The sequence below is a fragment of the Rhinoderma darwinii genome, chromosome 13 (assembly GCF_050947455.1).
Source record: "Rhinoderma darwinii isolate aRhiDar2 chromosome 13, aRhiDar2.hap1, whole genome shotgun sequence".
NCBI classification, from domain to species: Eukaryota; Metazoa; Chordata; class Amphibia; order Anura; family Rhinodermatidae; genus Rhinoderma; species Rhinoderma darwinii.
In genome coordinates, this window is record NC_134699.1 from 26,693,732 (window position 1) to 26,713,425 (window position 19,694).

The following is a 19,694-nucleotide window of genomic DNA, read 5'->3' on the forward strand; positions in this document are numbered from 1 at the left end:
GAATAAATGTTATTTATATTTTAACTTAATTGGACATATTTAAGTAAATTTCAAATAAAATGCCTGTGGCAGCGTTACTCTATTCTGCGGTCACGTGACCGCACCGAGAGTAAATTTTTCATTTCCTGTGACGTTCCGTGTCCTTGCTCAGCCAGCGCTTCCGGGAAAGAGCAGTGGCTTGACGCTTCAACTACATTTAAAGGCAGTGGGCCGGGCATATGTTTCATGAGCTCCTCAGAGCTTCGCCTCCTCTGGTCCTGCCGCCTGTAAACAGTTGATGACGCGCCGTGTATACACAGCAGGAAGTAATGGCTGAGCAGAGACATGGAACGTAGTCTCTGCTTGTACACGCCCCCTCCTCCTCCGATCTCGGAGTTCCCGCACTGCCCGCCTGTCTCCTCATCTTCCACACCGCCCCCTGATGCTATATACAGTTATTACAGGGGTTATATAAATACCGGGATGATGGGTGTTATATACAGGAATGATGGGGCCATCATCCCTGAATATAACTCCTATCGTCCTTGTGCATAACCCCCATCATCCCTGTATATGACCCCCATCATCCCTGTGGATGATGAAGCAATACACAGATGATGGGGGTTATATACAGGGATGATGAGGTAATACACAGGGATGATGGGGGTTATATACAAGGATGATGAGGTAATACACAGGGATGATGGGGGTTGTATAAAGGTATGCTGGAGTTATATCATCCCTGTGTATTACATCATCATCCCTGTATACAACCCCCATCCCCGTATTACTGGTTGTGTGTGACAGTGCAGGGCGCTGGGTCACTGTAATTAGAGCAAGGAATGACCTTTGAACATAGAGGAGCGTGGCAGTATGCAAATAGCTGAGATGCTGTGGAGGGAGGAAGGGGGGATGTAAGCGGTCTCCTCAGATGCAGCAAGGGATTTCGGGTATGGTGGGTTACAAAACAGGAACAGAAGCAAGGAATGTAAACCAACAGAAAGAGAAGCAGGGACGATGGAGATCAAACAGAAACTGGTTAGAAAGTATGTAGGGGATTATAGGGAAGGCAAACCATGGCTGAGGGGGACACTTTTTATAACATTTTTTTCCTGGCCAACCCCTTTAAGATTCAATATATGCAACAAGAAATACAACAAATTGTGACTCTATCCTTAACCTGCGGTTGTTGCAAAAGTAACAGGAACAGTAGAGGATACCAGGTGTAATGACCAGAAGGGTTTGTAGACCCACTGGGCTACTCTGCTGGATTGGCGTAGGGCCACCTCTAAGGGTATGTGCACACGGTAGCAGGCTTTTACGTCTGAAATGACAGACTGTTTTCAGGAGAAACCAGCTGCCTCGTTTCAGACGTAATTGCTCCTCCTCCGCATTTTGCGAGGCTTCTCTGACCGCCGTAAATTTTGAACTGTGCTTCATTGAGTTCAATGAAGAACGGCTCAAATTACGTCCTGCACTTCTTTTGACGAGGATGTATTTTTAAGCGTCGTCGTTTGGCAGCTGTCAAACGACGACGCGTAAATAACAGGTCGTCTGCACAGTACGTCGGCAAACCCATTCAAATGAATGGGCAGATGTTTGCCGACGTATTGTAGCCCTATTTTCAGACGTAAAGCGAGGCATAATACGCCTCGTTTACGTCTGAAAATAGGTCGTGTGAACCCAGCCTAAGGGTGTTGTCTTAATAGCCTCCCCGTTCTTCACCCTTTAAGCCCTATACACGAATCTGGTCTTCGCTGCGGGGAGACTGCCAGGTCGCTACCTCTTAAGGTGATCCCAGCGCAATAGCTGCTGGTCAAACAGAAGCTAGTCAGAGACAGGCAGATGGCAACTTGGTGGTAGTAGACAGGAACCAGATTTCTGGAAGCATGCTCGTTCCGGACTGCTGGAAGCAAGTAGAGGGCATGGAATACCAACAGGTAACAGACTCAGGATACCAATAGGTAACAGACTCGGGATACAGGATACGGAACCTTCGCAGGATAACATTATGTTTATTCAACTTTGCTCAGGCACTGGGGAAAGGGGCACGCTCACTTATAAAGACCAGGGTGTGCAGGGATCGGTTGGGGACATTTTTACTGGCCCAGTCCGGGAAAGAAGGCAGAGATCAGAGCGCGCTGGCATCCCTAAGAGGGGAGACGCCGGCAGGGTATGCACAGTCCTCCTGTAGCGGCTGCCAGTAAGAGGGGGATGCCGGCGGGTCACGGGCTAACACCAGGCAGGGTTGTTCTGATTTAATTGTTGTATGACTGATACACATTAAAGCCTTTAATACAGCTCTGATAGGCTACTTTCACACCGCAGTTTGGAGCCTTCGTAAGCAGTCCCGTCTGATTTGACAGGAAGAATAGTGCTGCAGCACTATTTTTCCTGTCAAAACAACAGACACCATGTCAAAATCTGATGGACCCCATAGTAAGTCAATGGGGGCTGTCAGGTTCCATTAGCATCCGTCATACGACGAATCCGGCAATGTTTTATGGTTTCCGTTATTAACTAAAAACCACAATGTAATTGTCAACATGACCTGAAAGGGGTTCTCTCAACACAGACAGCGCCATTCATGATGGAGCTATTGCGGCCAGCTCCTGACACCCTGGACAAACGGATGATTTTGGCCGCTACATTGGAAACGTAGTATTTCATGGCGGCCATTCAAATGATGGGCGCCAGATCAGGCTACCCTATGAAGTCAATATGCCCTAATAAGAAATATGGACAGCAGGTGTCTTCATGATACAACCCCTTCAATGTGCTATGTCTGCAAATAGACCAGGGTGACGATGTAGAGAGATTCTGTCATCACAATATGTTTGGACCAATCATGTTAGAAAGTTATAATGAGTATATTTTGCATGATATGAGGATTATTTTGTTTAATTTATGTTCGGATCCTCGTATACTGCAGTTGTGACATGTGCAGGTCCCTCTATGAGCACCTCCGATCTGGCGCCGATAAGCTGATCTCCCCAGGGAAGTTTCATTCGGCCATACATTCTAGTAATAAATGACCATATAATACATGGGTCCGTCGAAGCGAGTGCTGCTCTTACTTAGCAGCTCTACGTTCTGACTCCAAAGTGTTCTCTATTCTCTGCGATGTCATTATGAGAAGGCATACGGACAAGGGTTGTATTTATTAAAAAATCCCTTTAGGAATAAAAGTACACAAATTTCACTTATATATTAGAAGATGAGAAATGTACAAACAAGGTGGTACAAGAAAAATAAAAAACACAGCATTCAAGAGTTACACGGTGGGTAGTGCAAAAGGGTTAAGCTACATGACAAAGTGCATTGAATTTTTCAGTTGTAACATTCATCAGTAGAAATGTCCAAAGTTTACAATTTAAAGAAAACTTCTGCCACGCTACAAAAAGGGACTATTGCTGATGAGTTATTTAAAAGAAACACAGGTTTATATGTGTAATGCCAAATACTGCCATTGAGAGCTGGGCTGTCAGTAATGACATAAAAAGTGCATTGCTAGAAGTCGAATGGCTAAGAGGAGGAGTCTGTTATGAGAGGAAGCAAAATAACTTCTTCCATCTGCTACGTCACCCATGAACTGCTGACAGTATACACATACATTGGGGCATATGTGTTCTTGTGAGTATATGGTTTTATCTTTGCCTGCCATCAATTCAAACCAAGTTTACAGGGTTGTCACAGCCAGAAACAGACTGCAGAAAATGTTACATAAGGCTTTAAAGAAGGGTGCCTATTATTCAGACAACCCCATATGGAGCTGCAATGGCTGCCTACAGTTCCTATAACATTTAAACTTTTTGCGCTTTTAAAAGTAGATAATAACCCATATTACAAAAACAGGATAGACACAGTTGAAGACAAATCTCCATCACCATCTATGCAGTAAAAATAGTAGTTGGCCCGGCTGCAAAGAATTTATGTTGGACATTACTTTTCAGTCACTTTTCAATGTAGGTTTTCCTGGGTGGCAGAACAAAAAGATCTGGTGAACAAGAGGCCTTCTTCAGGCCGAGCGTCAGCTGACATACAGTATTTAATTCTAGGCTGGTTTATGAATTGAGGATTCTTTACTTTTGCGTGAGGAAGTAAACATTCAGTTTTTCTCAGTTATCCATAACTAAAATCTTCAAGTAGGTGTTCCTCAGATTTGAACTCTCATGTATTATGAGACATAGCATTATGATTTTAAGATACATACTCGCTGGTTATTATTTTCAGACTAAAGCATTGCCGCCATACAGCTTTTTAAGAGTTAAGATACTGAAGAGCTGTAATTGTCAAATTCATATATTTTTAGCATTGTATTTTAAAGTTATGGAATGCCAGAAAACCCATTTCAGTGTCATCATTTCCAGTGTCATGATGTTCTGAGCAGCAAATTGTCCATTTCAGAAATTCTCTCCAGAGTTGAACGATCACTCATCCTCTGCATCTGAAAGGCCATTTTCATTGTAAGTAATATAATTAAACGGCTCCAAAGGGAACGGAACATTTTTCCATTGTTTGCAAGTTTTGTTGCCTTCAGGAGTTTGTAGCACAAAGTGCTTGATGCTTATAATGGGAAGAGTCACTCCTCTGTAGATCATTATCATGCCCCAATCCATCTGCAGGAGGGAAATCAAATTATTGGACAATGACCATTATCATTCTAACGCCATATGATAGGAAAACTTCTTTCCATACATTATGTTTCTTTGATACCTACAGTTATACACAGTAAAAAAAATGAGTGTCCAAAAAGATGAAGAAATAATGAGGAATATATGTAGAAAAAGTACATTTAGGAGTATATAGATTTTTGGGAATAGGCGATTCGTAAAGGTTTATTTTGGAATAATGTATACATTAATACATCTAGATATTTGAAAAAATGCTTCACATAAGTTGTCATGGATTTTTATTACATAGGTTTTGCTACACTCCTTGGAGATTTAAATATTTTACGTTTCAACCATAACATAACCTTTTCTCAAGTCATTGTATGACCAAAACGTCGCCTTCACTGTATATGCATACGTTGATGGAATAAAGAAAATATTTTATTGGAGATCTGGTGCAATGGCAATTATTGGTGGACAGTGATTTTCCAGAAGCTGGTGGAGTCTGGAATCATGGATGCACAGTTAAAGGGGTCTTCCCAGAATCATAAATTATCACCTAGGATAGGTGATAAGTTTCTGATTGCCGGGGGCCCCACCACTGGGACCCCACTGAACGTGAGTGAGTCCCGAACCCCTCCCCCCCCCCCCCCCCGACATTGAGGACATTGAATGGGCAGCGGTAAAGCATGTGCACTTCCTCCATTCAAAGTCCAAGGGAATGAAGGAAAAAGCAGGGTACAGCGCTAGGCTGTTTCCATCATTCTCATGGACATTGAACAGAGTGAAAGGTTCGAGCAAAAGGTTTGACCGCGACTCCATTTATCTCCTCACTGCGGGGGGTGCAGTGAGAAGGATATGGGGGTCTAGGAGCGGCGGGGCCCCCAGCAATCAGAAAATCATCACCTATCCTGTCGATAGGTGATAATTTATGATTCTGGGAAAATCCCTTTAAATTCAACAGATTGTGCTGAGGGCTACTTCTATATCTGCAGAGGATGATGATTTATGAACAATCCTAGTTAAAAAGAAAGCAACTTATATGGGAGCCTTTAATTGAATATTGGAAGAAAGGATAAATTGCTTTTTAAGTATTTGTTCACATCACCGTCGCTTTCCGCTGAGGGGTTCAGTCGGATGTTTCCATGGGGTTAACCCCTTAACGGAAAGGCAAACGGAAACCTCAGCTTCCGTTTCCCTCACCATTGAACTCAATGGTAACGAAAACCTAGCTAATGGTTTCCGTCTGTCACCGTTGTGACAGGATTCCGTAGTTTTGACTGAATCAATAGCGCAGTCGACTGCGCTATTGGTTCCGTCAAGAACAACGTAACACTGTCACAACGGTGACAGACGGAAACCATTAGCTAAGTTTCCGTCACCATTAATATCAATGGTGAGGGAAACGGAAGCTTAGGTTTCCGTTTGCCTTTCCGTTGAGGGTTTAACCCGACGGAAACCTCCGACGGAATCCCTCAATGGAAGGGCAACGGTGATGTGAACAGGCCCTTATATGTTTGCTTTTTATTATTTTTCTTTCTCTGTTGTGCTTTCCTACGGGTGTCAGTAACTGAGGGTGGGATAGGCAGAGAAAAGGGGGGGGATTAAAATAATTTATGTTAAGTTTTACTGTGCTGTAAAGCATATGCTTTGACACTCTATAATTTTGCTTAAAAAAATAAATACACAACATGAACCAGACAGCAGAAAATAGTGGGATCTGTAGCATCTGTGCCAACTTTATTCAGACCACAACAATGAGAGTCGGCCCCAGGCAGGCCAATGTCCATTGTTCTCTGATTTAGGAGAGTGTGGTACAATCTGGCACCCCTACTTTGGGATTTATAACGCCATCTCAATATACTACGAAGATTTTGCTGTCTTTATGAGTACTTTAGCCAAGGTTGGACTGGCATACCAGATTCTCCAATGGGCCCAGGTGCCGACTAGGGTTGTCAAGATACACCAGAATTTTGACTTCGATACAGATCCTTCGTGTGGTATTGCGATACTCGATACCAAAACTATACTTTTGCTAACAATAATAATATCATAATGGACAACATTGGGTTAATGTGTGAGGTACATGATGGGGTTAATTACTATTAATGTGAGGCACATGGAGGTTTAAAATTCATAATATCTTGTGCCTCACATTAACAAGTGAAAGAAAGCAGTTTTTATTTTATAACAGCGTTAACATCATAAATAACGCTATAAATTTATTACGGTCACGACGATACCGACTATGTGTATATCTTATGTATTGAGCCTTATTTTAATGTTTATTGTTAAAAAAATGTTTTTTTATTTTATTTAACATTACTTTATTTATTTATTTTACTTTTTATTTTTAAACTTTAATGTACTGGCATATATCTATAGGCTGATAGTACACAGGCAGCTGTTAGGACATACCGAAGTATCCAGGAAATCCAGCTTAGTATGGAAATACATGAAATAACGGTATTGAACCGTTTGAGGGTGCACGGTATCGAAACCGTATCGAAGTTTTGATGCATTGTGCAACCCTAGTGCTGACAAAGTAATGGGCTCCAATGGTGCAGCAGAAGACAAACCCATTTATCACTAATTTGGAGCCAATATCTTGCTGCTAGGGACCATTCTTCTGGAGTTGATCGCCAAATAAATATATTCATTATATGGCCTATGTGTGCAGCGATAACAGCATAGTTTAGGATGCAGTTAAAAGTGGACATTTTCTATATAAATTGATGGTGGAACCTCAGTGTCCAAAGTATCCTAATCCAACACGGACTATAGCCAATGCCAACCAGTACGAGATAGAGTAAGTGCAGGAACTATCAACCCCAGAGGTTCCAAAATATGGTCATAAATGTGCACATCATTCTGTACGTTTCTCTTTAGCCTCTGATTCGTACTTACATGCAAGAGTCTTGGATTTTTTGTAGTAAATTTGTATGTTTTGTTGACTTCTCACCTTGCAAAAGCGGCATCTAATTTCACCTCCAGGAACCCAATTTTCCATCTTCTTTCCAAAATTAACAGGCCCTGTATATTCTTCATAGTACACCCTATTATGTAATTTAAAAAAAATCAACATCAGTAGGTTAAAGGACTTGTCTATATGGTAATACATAGCTGAGAAGCAAAGCCATTGCTTAATATTACACTATATGACAACTGGGACATGACACAGAGGTCAGACAGATAGTTGTGTCTACCATTACAACGCATTTGTAAAATTAATATGGTATGTCATTGCGCCCCTGCACTGCTCATTTATATTACTTGGGTTTTCATATGTCACAGGGGGCCATTTGAGTCCCCTAAACCACAAGTAGCCCTGGTATGACCTTTACCTCTTCACCCTCTATAGTTGGGGCTCTATGGCTATGGTAAGCTATGTCATTTCTATGGGTCTTAGATAAATATATGTAATGCCATAGTGACCGGTTGTTATAGGATCAGGTAAAAATGTAAACTAAATGGTGGCATATGTATTAGAGGTACAATTCACTGTTGGCACTTACTGATACAGCCCAGGTTTATTAGATGATAACATGTTCAGTACGGTTCCTAAATAGCAACTTACTTAAAGTTTGGGTTAATATTCACGTGATGAGTTTCTTCCACCACACGTAAATCATTGCCATAGGCGACAGCCGCATGGCATTTCCGACAATCCAACCGGACATCTGAGGATAAGAACTTCTTTTTGCTATCTATTTTGGCTTGTTTCACTAGGCGCTCAATGAGAGATTCCCTCTGCAGCTCTTTAATCTATCAGAAACCCAGAAGATTAATACCAACACAGTGTAATATAGTAAAATCACAGGATGTAAGTGTTACCCACCTTTTTCAAATATTCTCGTTCCGGCATATCTTGCACATATTTTATGGCTCGTTTCATCAGGTTCTCCAAAGACTCATTGGTCATTTCTCTTTGACTCTCTCTCCCTCCAGATTTGGCCAAAAAAGAGTAACAGCTATCCTCTGCTCTGGCTCTGCCTCTGGCCTAAAAATAACCGCCCCCATGAGAAGTGTTAGTTGGAATATGATGTGGTCGTATGTACACCGTTTTGCTCAGGCTACAGCCAGGTAAAATCTTACCTGCATCATTGATATCTCATTGGTCATCAGGCCATACCGAACAACAATGTTGCATTCTGGGATATCCAAGCCCTCCTCTGCCACACTGGTTGAGATAAGCAGATTCAAGAAGCCTTGACGAAACTTTTGAATTACTTCTGTTTGCTCATTCTGGGAATTTAAGGAGGAATGGAAATGACAAAGACTCATTATGTACAACACAATTTAAATCAAAAAATCAAAAAAATTGGCATTAGGGGCAGTAGATGTGCTGAGGTTTTGCAATGTGTCTTTTGTGAAGACATTGTACATTTCCCCAAGTTGATGGGTGGGGTGGTGTCATTTTACGAACGGGATGTTGTTAAATTGTAGGGATTGAGGCAGGGGGCCATCGTTTTTGGGCTCTTTACTGGATCGATTTTCACCTATCAATTTCACCTATGAAGATAATATAGTAATTACGTGCCCTTCAGAGGTCTGGTGGTTGGCATGTGTTTTTGATATTTGGTTATCTGCTTACTAAAACAGGGTATTGTGTGCAATTGTATTAAACTTATAAAACTGGTTATTTCGTAAGGAGGTTGGTAATGGAGTTCAGTACAGTTGTGGCTGGCTTCTGTTCATTAAGATGTACGTTTTTACAGGCCGATAAACATTGGACAAGAAAATGCTGGTGGGTGCCCAGTAGGAAATTAACCTTTTTGGATAGCAGATTTAATGCGTGACGAGAGACAGCAGGCTGCACTTTTGAGTTACTATGAGAAGGCACCCTGGTTGTCCAGTGCCCAGTCTTCAATGTGTGGCAGACATGCAGTACACTCTCCATAAAGGCCAATGGCCTCCTGGGTGGCAGCTGTCCAACACTCTAGAGAAAAAGTGGCAACCGTTACTGCACACTTAGATGGAGAGGCCAAGAAAAGGCCAATATCAGCCGTAATTTACAATGGAAAAGTTTTTTGTTTGTTTTTTTTGAAGTTATATTTTTCACCTGTGTCATGTGTTTGCTTTGATTGCTGAACCCTGCTCCTGTCAATGCTGCAGCCTTGATGTTGAGACCTTGGAGGGAATCATTGCCGTTGATCCACTGAAGCAAATAGTGGGTCATTTGACGCGTACGGGTAAAGATAATCCCATGGGAATTGGAGGAGTCCTGAAAATGTTCATTCAAAATCTCTTCCAGTCTCTTCAATTTAGGGTTTTCATATTTGATGTTTCTACACAATTCTAAAAGTCTATTACGGTTATCTGTACAAGCAAAATTAATGCAGGAATGAATGAGGAAGAATATTTACTTTGAGGATAATGTTTAAAGAACTATAGACTTCTTCATGGCTTTTAAAGAATATTTCACTATTAAAATTCCATTTAAGAAATATTAGTCTGCCCAATAAGGGTATGTTCACACAGCCTATTTTCAGACGTAATTCGGGCGTTTTATGCCTCGAATTACACCTGAAAAAACGCCCCTAATAAGTGTACAAACATCTGCCCATTGCTTTCAATGGGTTTTACGGTGTTCTGTTCCCACGAGCCTTAATTTTAAGCGTCGCTGTCAAAATACGGCGCGTAAAATGACGGCTCGTCAAAAGAAGTGCAGGACACTTCTTGGGATGTTTTTGGAGCAGTTTTTCATAGACTCTATTGAAAACAGCTCCAAAAACGGGCGTAAAAAACGCAGCGAAAAACGCGAGTTGCTCAAAAAACGTCTGAAAATCAGGGGACGTATTTCATTAAGCGTGTGAGCATACCCTAACTAGTTATACTAATTATGTTTAACATATCTGAGAAACAAGAATGGAATTGTCTTCACAGTTGGCCAAAAATGGACTTCACATAAAATGGATATTTCCTTCAGATTTTTTACACCCAGGACTTCAAGTAAAAATAATTTGAGTATGAAAGAGAATAGGAAGAGGAGCAAAGGGTGAAGAGCAGATATTATCCCTACTTTCTCTAAACATTCCTTTATAGTAAGAGTAATACTATGCTTTTTTTTAACTTACTTTCCCTTATAATCTTTTACACCATGGTCCAAATTCTTTATTTTTGGAGATGCAGTGGACAGTATTCCACTCCTTGAGGGAGCCCCTGACATCACTACACCTCTAAGAGTGGAATCCCTGGCCAGAGCATCAGCAGCGCTCTGGCTGGGGATTCCGCTCCCGGAGAAGCCCTGGATGTCACTGTCCATATATGGACAGTGACGTCATGGGTTCCCTCTAGGGGCGGAATCCCTGGCCAAAGCGTCGGCAACGCTCTGGCCTGGGATTCCTCTCCTGGAGGAGTAGCAGAATCCCCGGAAAGATTGCAGCAACGCTCAGGCCGGGGATTTCACTCTAGGGGTCGTCCCTGACATCACGGTCCATAGATTTTGACATCAAGGGCTTTCCCAAGACAGGAGTCGTCGTTCCCCTCCCCGGCCAGAGAGCTTGCATTGCTCTGACCTGGGACCCCATAGTTGAAAGCCCGACATCACTGTCCATATATGGACAGTGACATCAAAGGCTTCCCTGGGCTCAGCGCTTAAGGTGGCACTGTGCCTGGGGAGCCCTCGATGAGTGGACAGTGAATGCTGAGGCAGGGAACCGACAGTTCCTTGCTTCGGCATTGGATGTAACTGTATCTGTGTCCTGAGGACGCAGATACCTTTGACACCGGGACATACCACCGGCCGCCCCGGGACTGTGGGACACCGCCAGAAATCCGGGACTGTCCCGCTGAATTCGGGACGGTTGAGAGGTATGATGTATATTACAATCGAGAGTGTACTATTCATATGCTAATGGTTACCGTTACTACTGCTAATCCATACCGTTAAATAATCTGCAGAGGAAGACATCAACTTCATCTCTGGCATCTTTTCCAAATTGCTCTAATATGTAGAATTCGTCCAGGAAGTCATAAGCATCCTTCATTCTTACTGTGTCATAGAGGAAGAGGGCATCATTGTATTTACGGAGGTGAACTGCACATGTTCGTTTCCTCCTGTTGACATTCTCAGCCCCTAAAATAGGCCAACATAACATAAGGTTTATAAAGGACAGATCACATGAATCCCAAAAATTTGTGCAGCTACTTTCTGCAAAATTTTCTAAGAATGAAATGTACATGAACATCAAAATGTGTCACTGTGATATTTTTAGACTCAATTTAAACCATTTCCTAAGGAAAATCTCTATGTCTCCAATGGCAATAAATCCACCTTCCACAACTAATACCAGCAGGGCCAAATTTACCCATAGACATAGTAGCCCTATGCCACAGAGTGCCCCGGGGAAGGGCATCTGCTGAAGGGAACGTTTAGGCTGCAGAGGGTGTTAGATGTTATTAGGGGAGCATTGCAATGTTCTGCTTAATTGTGTTATGAAGAATCACTCCTCTAAATAGGGCCACAAGCTTTGGTACGTGGTATGGAAATGAATGCACCTGTGCCTAAAAGGGCTCGCATTCTGGCTTCATCCTGCTAGATAATTACTATAATTTTTGGAGCCAGAAGAAGCCATCATGTTAGCCGTTTAGGTGCACCCAAATATTCATTAGGGCAACTTAAAAAAGGACAAAGTGGTTGTCCAGTCATAAGAAAATGATGGCCTATTCTCAGGATAGGCCATCAATATCTGATCGGTGTGGGTCCGACTCCTGGCACCTCCGATCAACTGTTTTGAAGGGGCCGCGGTGTTCATACGAGCGCCAGCACATTTGTAGTTGCGGTTCACAGATTACAGCCTTCTCCCATTCAACTGTGTCGGCGATTCACAGTACGAGAGGTGACCGCAATGAAGGGGAAGTGAGCGACGTGGCTCCTTCAAAACAACTTACCGGTCTGGGTGCCGCGTGTCTAACCACCCCCGATCAAATGTTGATGGCCTTTCCGGAGAATAGGCCATCAATTTCTTATGACTGGACAACCCTATAACATTGTTAGATCTGTCTATTGGCAAATGGCATTAAAGATTTGGCACCATATATGAGCTGCTTTATTATATGCGTAGCATACATTCTTACACAACAAATATGGCACAGTCATTTTAAAAAAAAAAACATTAACATCCCACTGATTTCCATGGGATTTTTTTGATCTGTTTAGTCTGCTACACTATATTTTCAAGTAAAATAAATTAAAATCCGACTAATGAAGTAATGTGCCCACCACAATAAAACTCACCATCTTTTTCCATCTCTACCACAATCTGTTCATACATTGGAGTGCCAAATTTTGTGATTGATTCAAATTCACCAAGATACTGGTGTATGGCCATCATGAGTTCCTTCAATTTATTGCCAAAAGGATCCTAGAACATTGGAAAACATTGATCAATTATTATTAAGTATTTGTAAACCACACACACATAGCTCAAGCACTGCACAGTATTTAGGAGGTTTACATTTAGATGCCGACACACCATGGAATTATGAACTTTACTCAACAGACTCAGTTGAAGCAGTTACCAATAAGTAAGGAATGAGCCCAGGAAACCTTGAGCCTTGAGGAAACCTGTGCCCTTTTAAAGGCCATATACATACTGTATACATTCAACCATTTGAATATACAGCATCTATGCAGACCTGTATTTCTCCATGGTAACAGACTACAAACAAACCCTGTGTAGTCCTACCCTGTGGTCATACTCTTTTTCACCTGTCCCTTCCTTCTTGTAACATAATAAATGTTAGTTAGCAGCAAGTAGGGGTCAGATGAAAGGGAATATCTATCTGGGTCTATCCTGGATATTTGGATATGGTTAGAAATGTTGTGATAATAGTAAGGTTGCAGACTATTTTTTTCCCCCATAAAGAATAATAGCAGCCATATTGCAACCATGACTTTCACGAGACTCTAAATTGCCATATAGTCATGGCTCACGCTTCCCTTTCACCAAATGGCAGTGATGAGGAATGGAGTTTACCTTACCCTGGTAGAATACCAGCCCATGTTTGGAGCAATTTGAATGCAGCTCAAACCACAATGCATCATAGTAAAAACTAACAGGATGTTCTAAAGAAAAAAAATAAATACTTGTCCATAGGACGCATCTGATATTACAGCTCATGAAAGAAGCTTAGCTGCATTATCGTACACAGCCTTTGGAGAAGAGTGGCGCTGTTTTTTGAAAATAAGCATTTTTTTGGTATTATATGGATAATAATTTATTACCTCACTCCTTTCTGGAACCAAGTCATATTGTTTTTTGGGCTGCTTAGCCTTGGCTTCAAGGTCTTTGATTGAAGTCTGGGGTGACATGATTCTACACGTGTCAAGATTTGCACAGATCTTGAAAACAGAGGTTTTTTTCAGAATCATTTTGTATGATAAATGACAACATAAATAAATATATTTAGTCTTACCTTTAAAATGTGGTCTACAGCATTCTCAAATGTGCTAGCTCCACCTGTCCCTGGGGAAGCGGTCAGTCCAAGAATTTGTGGCAGCTTTATTTCTCCATGGAGCTTTTTCTCAGTGTATACTTCCATCAGCTTGTTATAAACTGCATCTTTCTGAGTGTGGTGACACTCGTCTACGATCAGTAGAGTAAAATCTGTAGGAGAAAACAATCAACATGGTTCTAAAAGTTATAAAATGGCCAAAAGGGTGGACCTGCTCCATTAATTCACCCGACTCAATAAAAAAGCTTCTTTGTTAGATTACACTAGAAGTTCAAAACTGGTCAGCTTTCCAGAATGGTTTTTAATAAAAAAGACGTTTTATGAGTGCCGGACCTCTTCCTTTTTTTTTGCTATTTACCTAAACCAATGTAGCAGTTTCACACCATCTATTCATTGACCATGGACAGACTTATGCATTGCTCTCCATACAGGATGCCAGCACAGAAGGTGATTATAAATACCAGAGATTGGCGGCTGGCATCAGCTGGTAAGAGGATCAGTCACCTTGGGGATGGATTCTCCCTATTTACTGGAGTTAATGTAGGCTCAATAAGTTGTCTGCACATCTGATGTGTTCTTCTACAGCAGGCTTTATACCATAACAAGAAGTCCTCACCTGTCAACTCAACGTGCTTTTCTTCACTGTCACTCTTGAGTGCGTTGTGCAGGATTTGAGCAGTGCAAATAACTATGTCAGATTTCTCCACAAACTTAGCAAAGAAGTTCTTCTCCTCTGAGTCTCCACTTATAGAAATAATCTTGAATTTATTTTTGAGATGTGGATGAAATTCCTTGCTGTAGTGTTGATGGACCAAATGTACCTGACAGATTGGAGAGGAAACATTAAATATCTAAAAGCTTTCACAAGACAGGTGACACTTCATGACTTCCTTGAATTTACATCAAAATCAGAAGTGGGGAACATATTTCATTAACATCAAAAAAAGTAGCGATCTTCGTGCCTTAGACACATGCTGGCAAGGTAGATCTTCATGAGGCTGGTAATTAGTAAGGACTAATGGAGGTCGGTAGTTTATATTATTTTTTTTACCGTCATTTTCATATGGCATTGGATGCAACTTCTTAGTCTAAAGTGGGCCTAGACATTAGGAATTTTGTTCTGGTATAATTGGTTCTTGGTGGTTGTAACATATTCTAATCATTTAGATCAATTATAGTTATAACGCTAACTATAATAATACAACACAAAGATATGACTACAATAAATTATATACAATAAAACTGAGGCTACACTGACATGACCACTCATTTAAAAATATTTCTATGGGAAATAGCCGCACAGGATAGTTATGACTGTTATTGCTGAGCACGCTTCAGATCCCTTTGATAGTCAATGTGGGACAATGTGGATTGCCGCCCCTTGGACTGGCAGCATTGTCAATGGGGCTGTGTATAGTTGTGTTGACCCATAGTCTACCAGACCCCATATTTTAACAGACCTAAAATCTAGCCCAAGTATTGCAGAATTACTGGCTACAGCTAACTACAATATTGGAAGAGGACTGACAGCTATGGATTATAGACTACAAGACCCTAACCTTGTTCACAATCATGGCAACCTTGGCATTGGGCTTCATCTCGAGGTGCCGCATTGCCACGTACAAAGCTGCCCTGGTTTTACCAGTTCCTGTTGAAAGCCAGATAATGATGTTTTTGCCTTCCAATGCTGGACCAATGACTTCCCACTGGTAGTCCCGAAGCTCCATCTGTAAAACATGATGCAAAATTCAGGTTCTAGGCAATCTAGTCCTATTTTACTATGCTAGGCACAGGTTGTTGCTATACATAGGCTAAAGAAGACCTCTCACGTCCCCTGACATATCTGTTTTAGTAAATACTTGTATTCCCCATCTTAGAACTGTACGTTGTTATTCCTCTGTTATTCCTCCTAGAAATTTATGAATAAATCAAAAACTTGATGTTGACAGTTGGGGCTGTCCAATCAGTGCTCACAGCCTCAGACTGTAGGGACACGCCCCTTTGACAAGCAGATTTTTAATGTCCAGTTGTCAATTTATTCATACATTTCTAGGAGGAATAATAGAGGATCGACACAAGGCAGAGTTCTAAGAAAAGATGCTGCAGCATTGTTATTTCATGGGGAGCACAAGTATTTACTAAAAAAAAAAAAACATGTCAAGAGAGGTGACAGGTCCTCTTTAAATTAAGCAAACATAGCATTTGCCACCTTTCAGACAACCGGTTTCGAACAGTGACCTTTGCACATAATCAGCTGATTACTGCTTCTGGGCTGTTCATGCTTAGATCTCCATGGAGCGCAGGTATTTGCTTTAACCCTTTCTGGACCAGACTAATTTTCGTTTTTATGCTTTTGTTTTTTCCTCCCCGTCTTCAAAAAATCATAACTTTTTTTTATTTTTTCGTTGACACAGCCATATGAGGGCTTAATTTTTACGGGACAAAAGTTGTACTTTCTGATGGTACTATTTAAGATTATGTGCACTGTACTGGGAAGCTGGGACAAAAATCAGAATGGGGTGGAACTGGGAAAAAACAGCAGTTCTGCCATTTTCTTATGGGGTTAATTTTTACGGTGTTCAATATATGGTGAAAATGACATTACCTTTATTCTGCGGGTCAGTACGATCATGGTGATACCAAATTTATATAGTTTATATTATGTTTTAGTACCTTTAAAAACATGTAAAAGGTTCCACTGAAACGAAAAAATGTTTGCATCGCCATATTGTGACCACCGTAACTTTTTTTTATATTTCGGTGTACAGAGCTGTGTAGGGCTTACTTTTGTACGTTGAAAGATGTCATTTTTATTAACATTTTGGATAGTGTCTGGCATTTCGATCATCATTTATGACATTTTTTTTTTGGGGGGGGGGGGGTTGAAGTGGCAAAAAAACAGCGATTCGGCCATTTTGACCTTTTTTCCCCGCTATGGCATTCACCGTATTGGAAAAATATTTTTATATTATTCGTGCATTTTCGGACTTGGGTATACCGAATATGCGTGTTTATTTTTGTTTATTTATTTTTATATGTGATCTAGGGAAAGGTGATTTGAATGTTTAGATTTTTTTATTACTATTTTTTAGCCCACCTAGGGGGCTTGAACCTGTGATTGTTTGATCGCTTATTCCATAGACTGCAATATTACAGTATTGCAGTCTATGGCAAAATTAGTGCATTGCTACTGAAACCTGCCACAGGCAGGTCTCACAAGCAATCTTCCTATAGCAGGGCTGGGAGCGTTCACAAGGCTCCCAGTTGCTATAGGAATACACCAGCTCCCACGATCTCGCTGGGCTGCACCCAGTGACCTGCCCCAGAATTGAACGGGGTATTAAAAAACCCTCAGATGCCGGTGGTCACATCTGACACCGGCATCTGAGGGGTTAAATGCTTGTGGTCAGAAATGTTTCTGATTGAAAGCATTGCCGCTGGGTTCCTGCTGTACAACACAGCAGGGATCCGGTGGCTATAGCGCCCACTCGGCTTCTGTGAGGGCGCCATTTTTAAAAACACTTTCCCGACATAAATATGCCTATTAGCGACAGGAAAGGGTTAATAAGCTTTCATGTAAAGCGGGCCATAGACATTAAAAGGATTTGTATGAGAAATGGGTAAGGCTGCACTTACAGATCCGTAATTGCGGATAAAATACGGACACACTAATTTCATGGGCCACGAACAACTTCCCGTATATTTACGGATGTGTGTCCAGGCCGTAGAAACGAGCCACAATAAATAGGACATGTCCTATTTTTCACATTTACGGACTTATTAGGGTATATGCACACACAAAATAATATAGTTGACTTTATATAAAATATATACGATTTCATTGCGTCCTTACCCCACTCCTCACGTATACTGCTGCCGGTCACCTTTCTGACACGTAAACACAGCAGATACGTGAAATGCATACGATCAATATAATTGTTTTTCAGTGACCTTCATATTGCATTTCACTCACCTCTCTTTGGTCCCGGTCACAGTAAATGTTCTCTGTTATCCGTCTATGTTGCGTTCAGTCTTCGGTCTACGGATCTCCTTGCTGGCAACACTGCTTATATAGCAGGGGTTTGGTTTAGTTTCCTTCTAACTAAATGGAAAGTCAGAGAGGGCCAATAAGGGATTCTATGAAGTACAACATACACAGCTACAGAATACACTATAGAGTTTTCTCTGTCACTGCTCTAAAACAAGGGCAAAGAAATCCTCCCAGAGCACCCCTGCCTCCGTGTGTCACGAGCAAAAACCGAAACCGAAACAGACGTTTTCCTACATATTTAGTTTGTGTTATTGATAATGACATCATTAGAAACCAGACACGGGTGCAACTTTCTAAGGCCAGGGCTCAATGGCGATAAATGCAGTCCTATGTAACACCACCGATAACATAGTGCTAACTCTCTGAGTACAGATAACGTAGTAGACGCACACACAGAAATATATACACATACAGATGCAGGGGCGTAGCTAAAGGCTCAAGGGCCCTGGTGCAATAATTTAGCTTGGGTCCCCCTACCCCTTCCCAACAGCACCAGACCCCTGCTCACGCATATGACCTGCCGCCTTGCCGGACAGACCCCATGAATGCCTCCACAGTATAATGCTCCCCATATCTGACCCCACAGTATAATGCCCCCCATAGCTGCCCACACAGTATAATGCCCCCACACAGTATAATGCCCGCCATAGCTGCCCCATACACTGTAATATCCCATACAGTATAATGCACTACATACAATAAAATGCCCCATAGCTGCCCCCACACAGAATAATGCCCCCAATAGCTGCCCATACAGTATAATTCCCGCATAGATGCCCCTACACAATATAATGCCCCCCTAGCTGCCTCATACACTGTAATGCCCACTAAGGCTGTCCCATACAGTATAATGCCCCCCATAGCTGCACAATACACTATAATGTCCCATACAGAATAATGCCCCCCATAGCTGCCCCATACACTATAATGTCCCATACAGTATAATGCCACCCATAGCTGTCCCGTACAGTATAATGCACTCCATACAATATAATGCTCCATACAGTATTATGCCCCCATAGCTGTCCCATACATTATAATGCCCACCATAGCTGTCCCATACAGTATAATGCCCCCCATAGCTGCCACATACAGTATTATGCCCCCATAGCTGTCCCATACAGTATAATGCCCCCCATAGCTGCCACATACAGTATAATGCCCCACACAGCTGTTCCATATAGTATAATGCCCCTTTCAGCTGTCCTATACAATATAATGCCCCCTCAGCAGCTACCATATGAGCCCCCCTCCCATACCAAGTATAATGCCCCCATATGTACGTAGCTAATATAAAACATAACAACAATCCTTCTCCTCCGGTCTGTGCTGTGAGTGACTCTTCGCAGACAGGAGTGATGACGTCACTACATCGCGCCTGCGCCGAGCCGCTCGCGGCACAGCGAATGCTGGAGCAAGGCTTCAGCATTGCACTGAACTGTAGTTGCGACCGGAGGATGCAAATACAGTTTGTAGTGCTGTGGCAACGGAGGCCCTACCAGTCCCCCAGGCTCGGGAGGCCTGGTCGCAACTGTGACCATTGCGACCCCTATAGCTACGCCACTGAAGAGATACATATATAGGCACTTAGA

The 19,694-nt window shown here is 41.9% G+C and overlaps 1 protein-coding gene and 1 long non-coding RNA gene across 3 annotated transcripts in view; one reads left to right on the plus strand and one right to left on the minus strand.

The window, feature by feature from the left end:
- The window catches only part of LOC142665571 (uncharacterized), a 282,261-nt gene that overhangs the window by 36,143 nt on the left and 226,424 nt on the right, over positions 1–19,694 (plus strand). The window lies entirely within an intron of this gene.
- On the minus strand, positions 3,122–18,138 carry DHX58 (DExH-box helicase 58). 2 transcript variants are annotated; one of them, XM_075845346.1, is made up of 13 exons: positions 18,025–18,138; positions 15,611–15,778; positions 14,668–14,872; positions 14,013–14,203; positions 13,822–13,938; positions 12,832–12,958; positions 11,479–11,670; positions 9,655–9,911; positions 8,688–8,837; positions 8,431–8,592; positions 8,170–8,357; positions 7,555–7,648; positions 3,122–4,598 (listed from the first exon to the last, which is right to left on the minus strand). In XM_075845346.1, exons 2-13 carry the CDS (start codon positions 15,776–15,778, stop codon positions 4,410–4,412), a joined length of 2,040 nt encoding a protein of 679 aa, XP_075701461.1. In that variant the 5' UTR covers positions 18,025–18,138; the 3' UTR covers positions 3,122–4,409. The 2 variants fall into 2 exon arrangements, with proteins under 2 accessions (XP_075701461.1, XP_075701462.1); XM_075845347.1 differs by having other exon boundaries at positions 4,419–4,598; positions 7,500–7,648.

Coding starts and splice junctions, on each gene's coding strand:
- DHX58 (XM_075845346.1), bottom strand. CDS start 15,778: ATGGAGCTTCGGGACTACCAGTGGGAAGTCATTGGTCCAGCATTGGAA. Junction 14,873..15,610: donor TTGCCATGATTGTGAACAAG/GTTAGGGTCTTG, acceptor CCAATCTGTCAG/GTACATTTGGTCCATCAACA. Junction 13,939..14,012: donor CTGTAGACCACATTTTAAAG/GTAAGACTAAAT, acceptor TCTGTTTTCAAG/ATCTGTGCAAATCTTGACAC.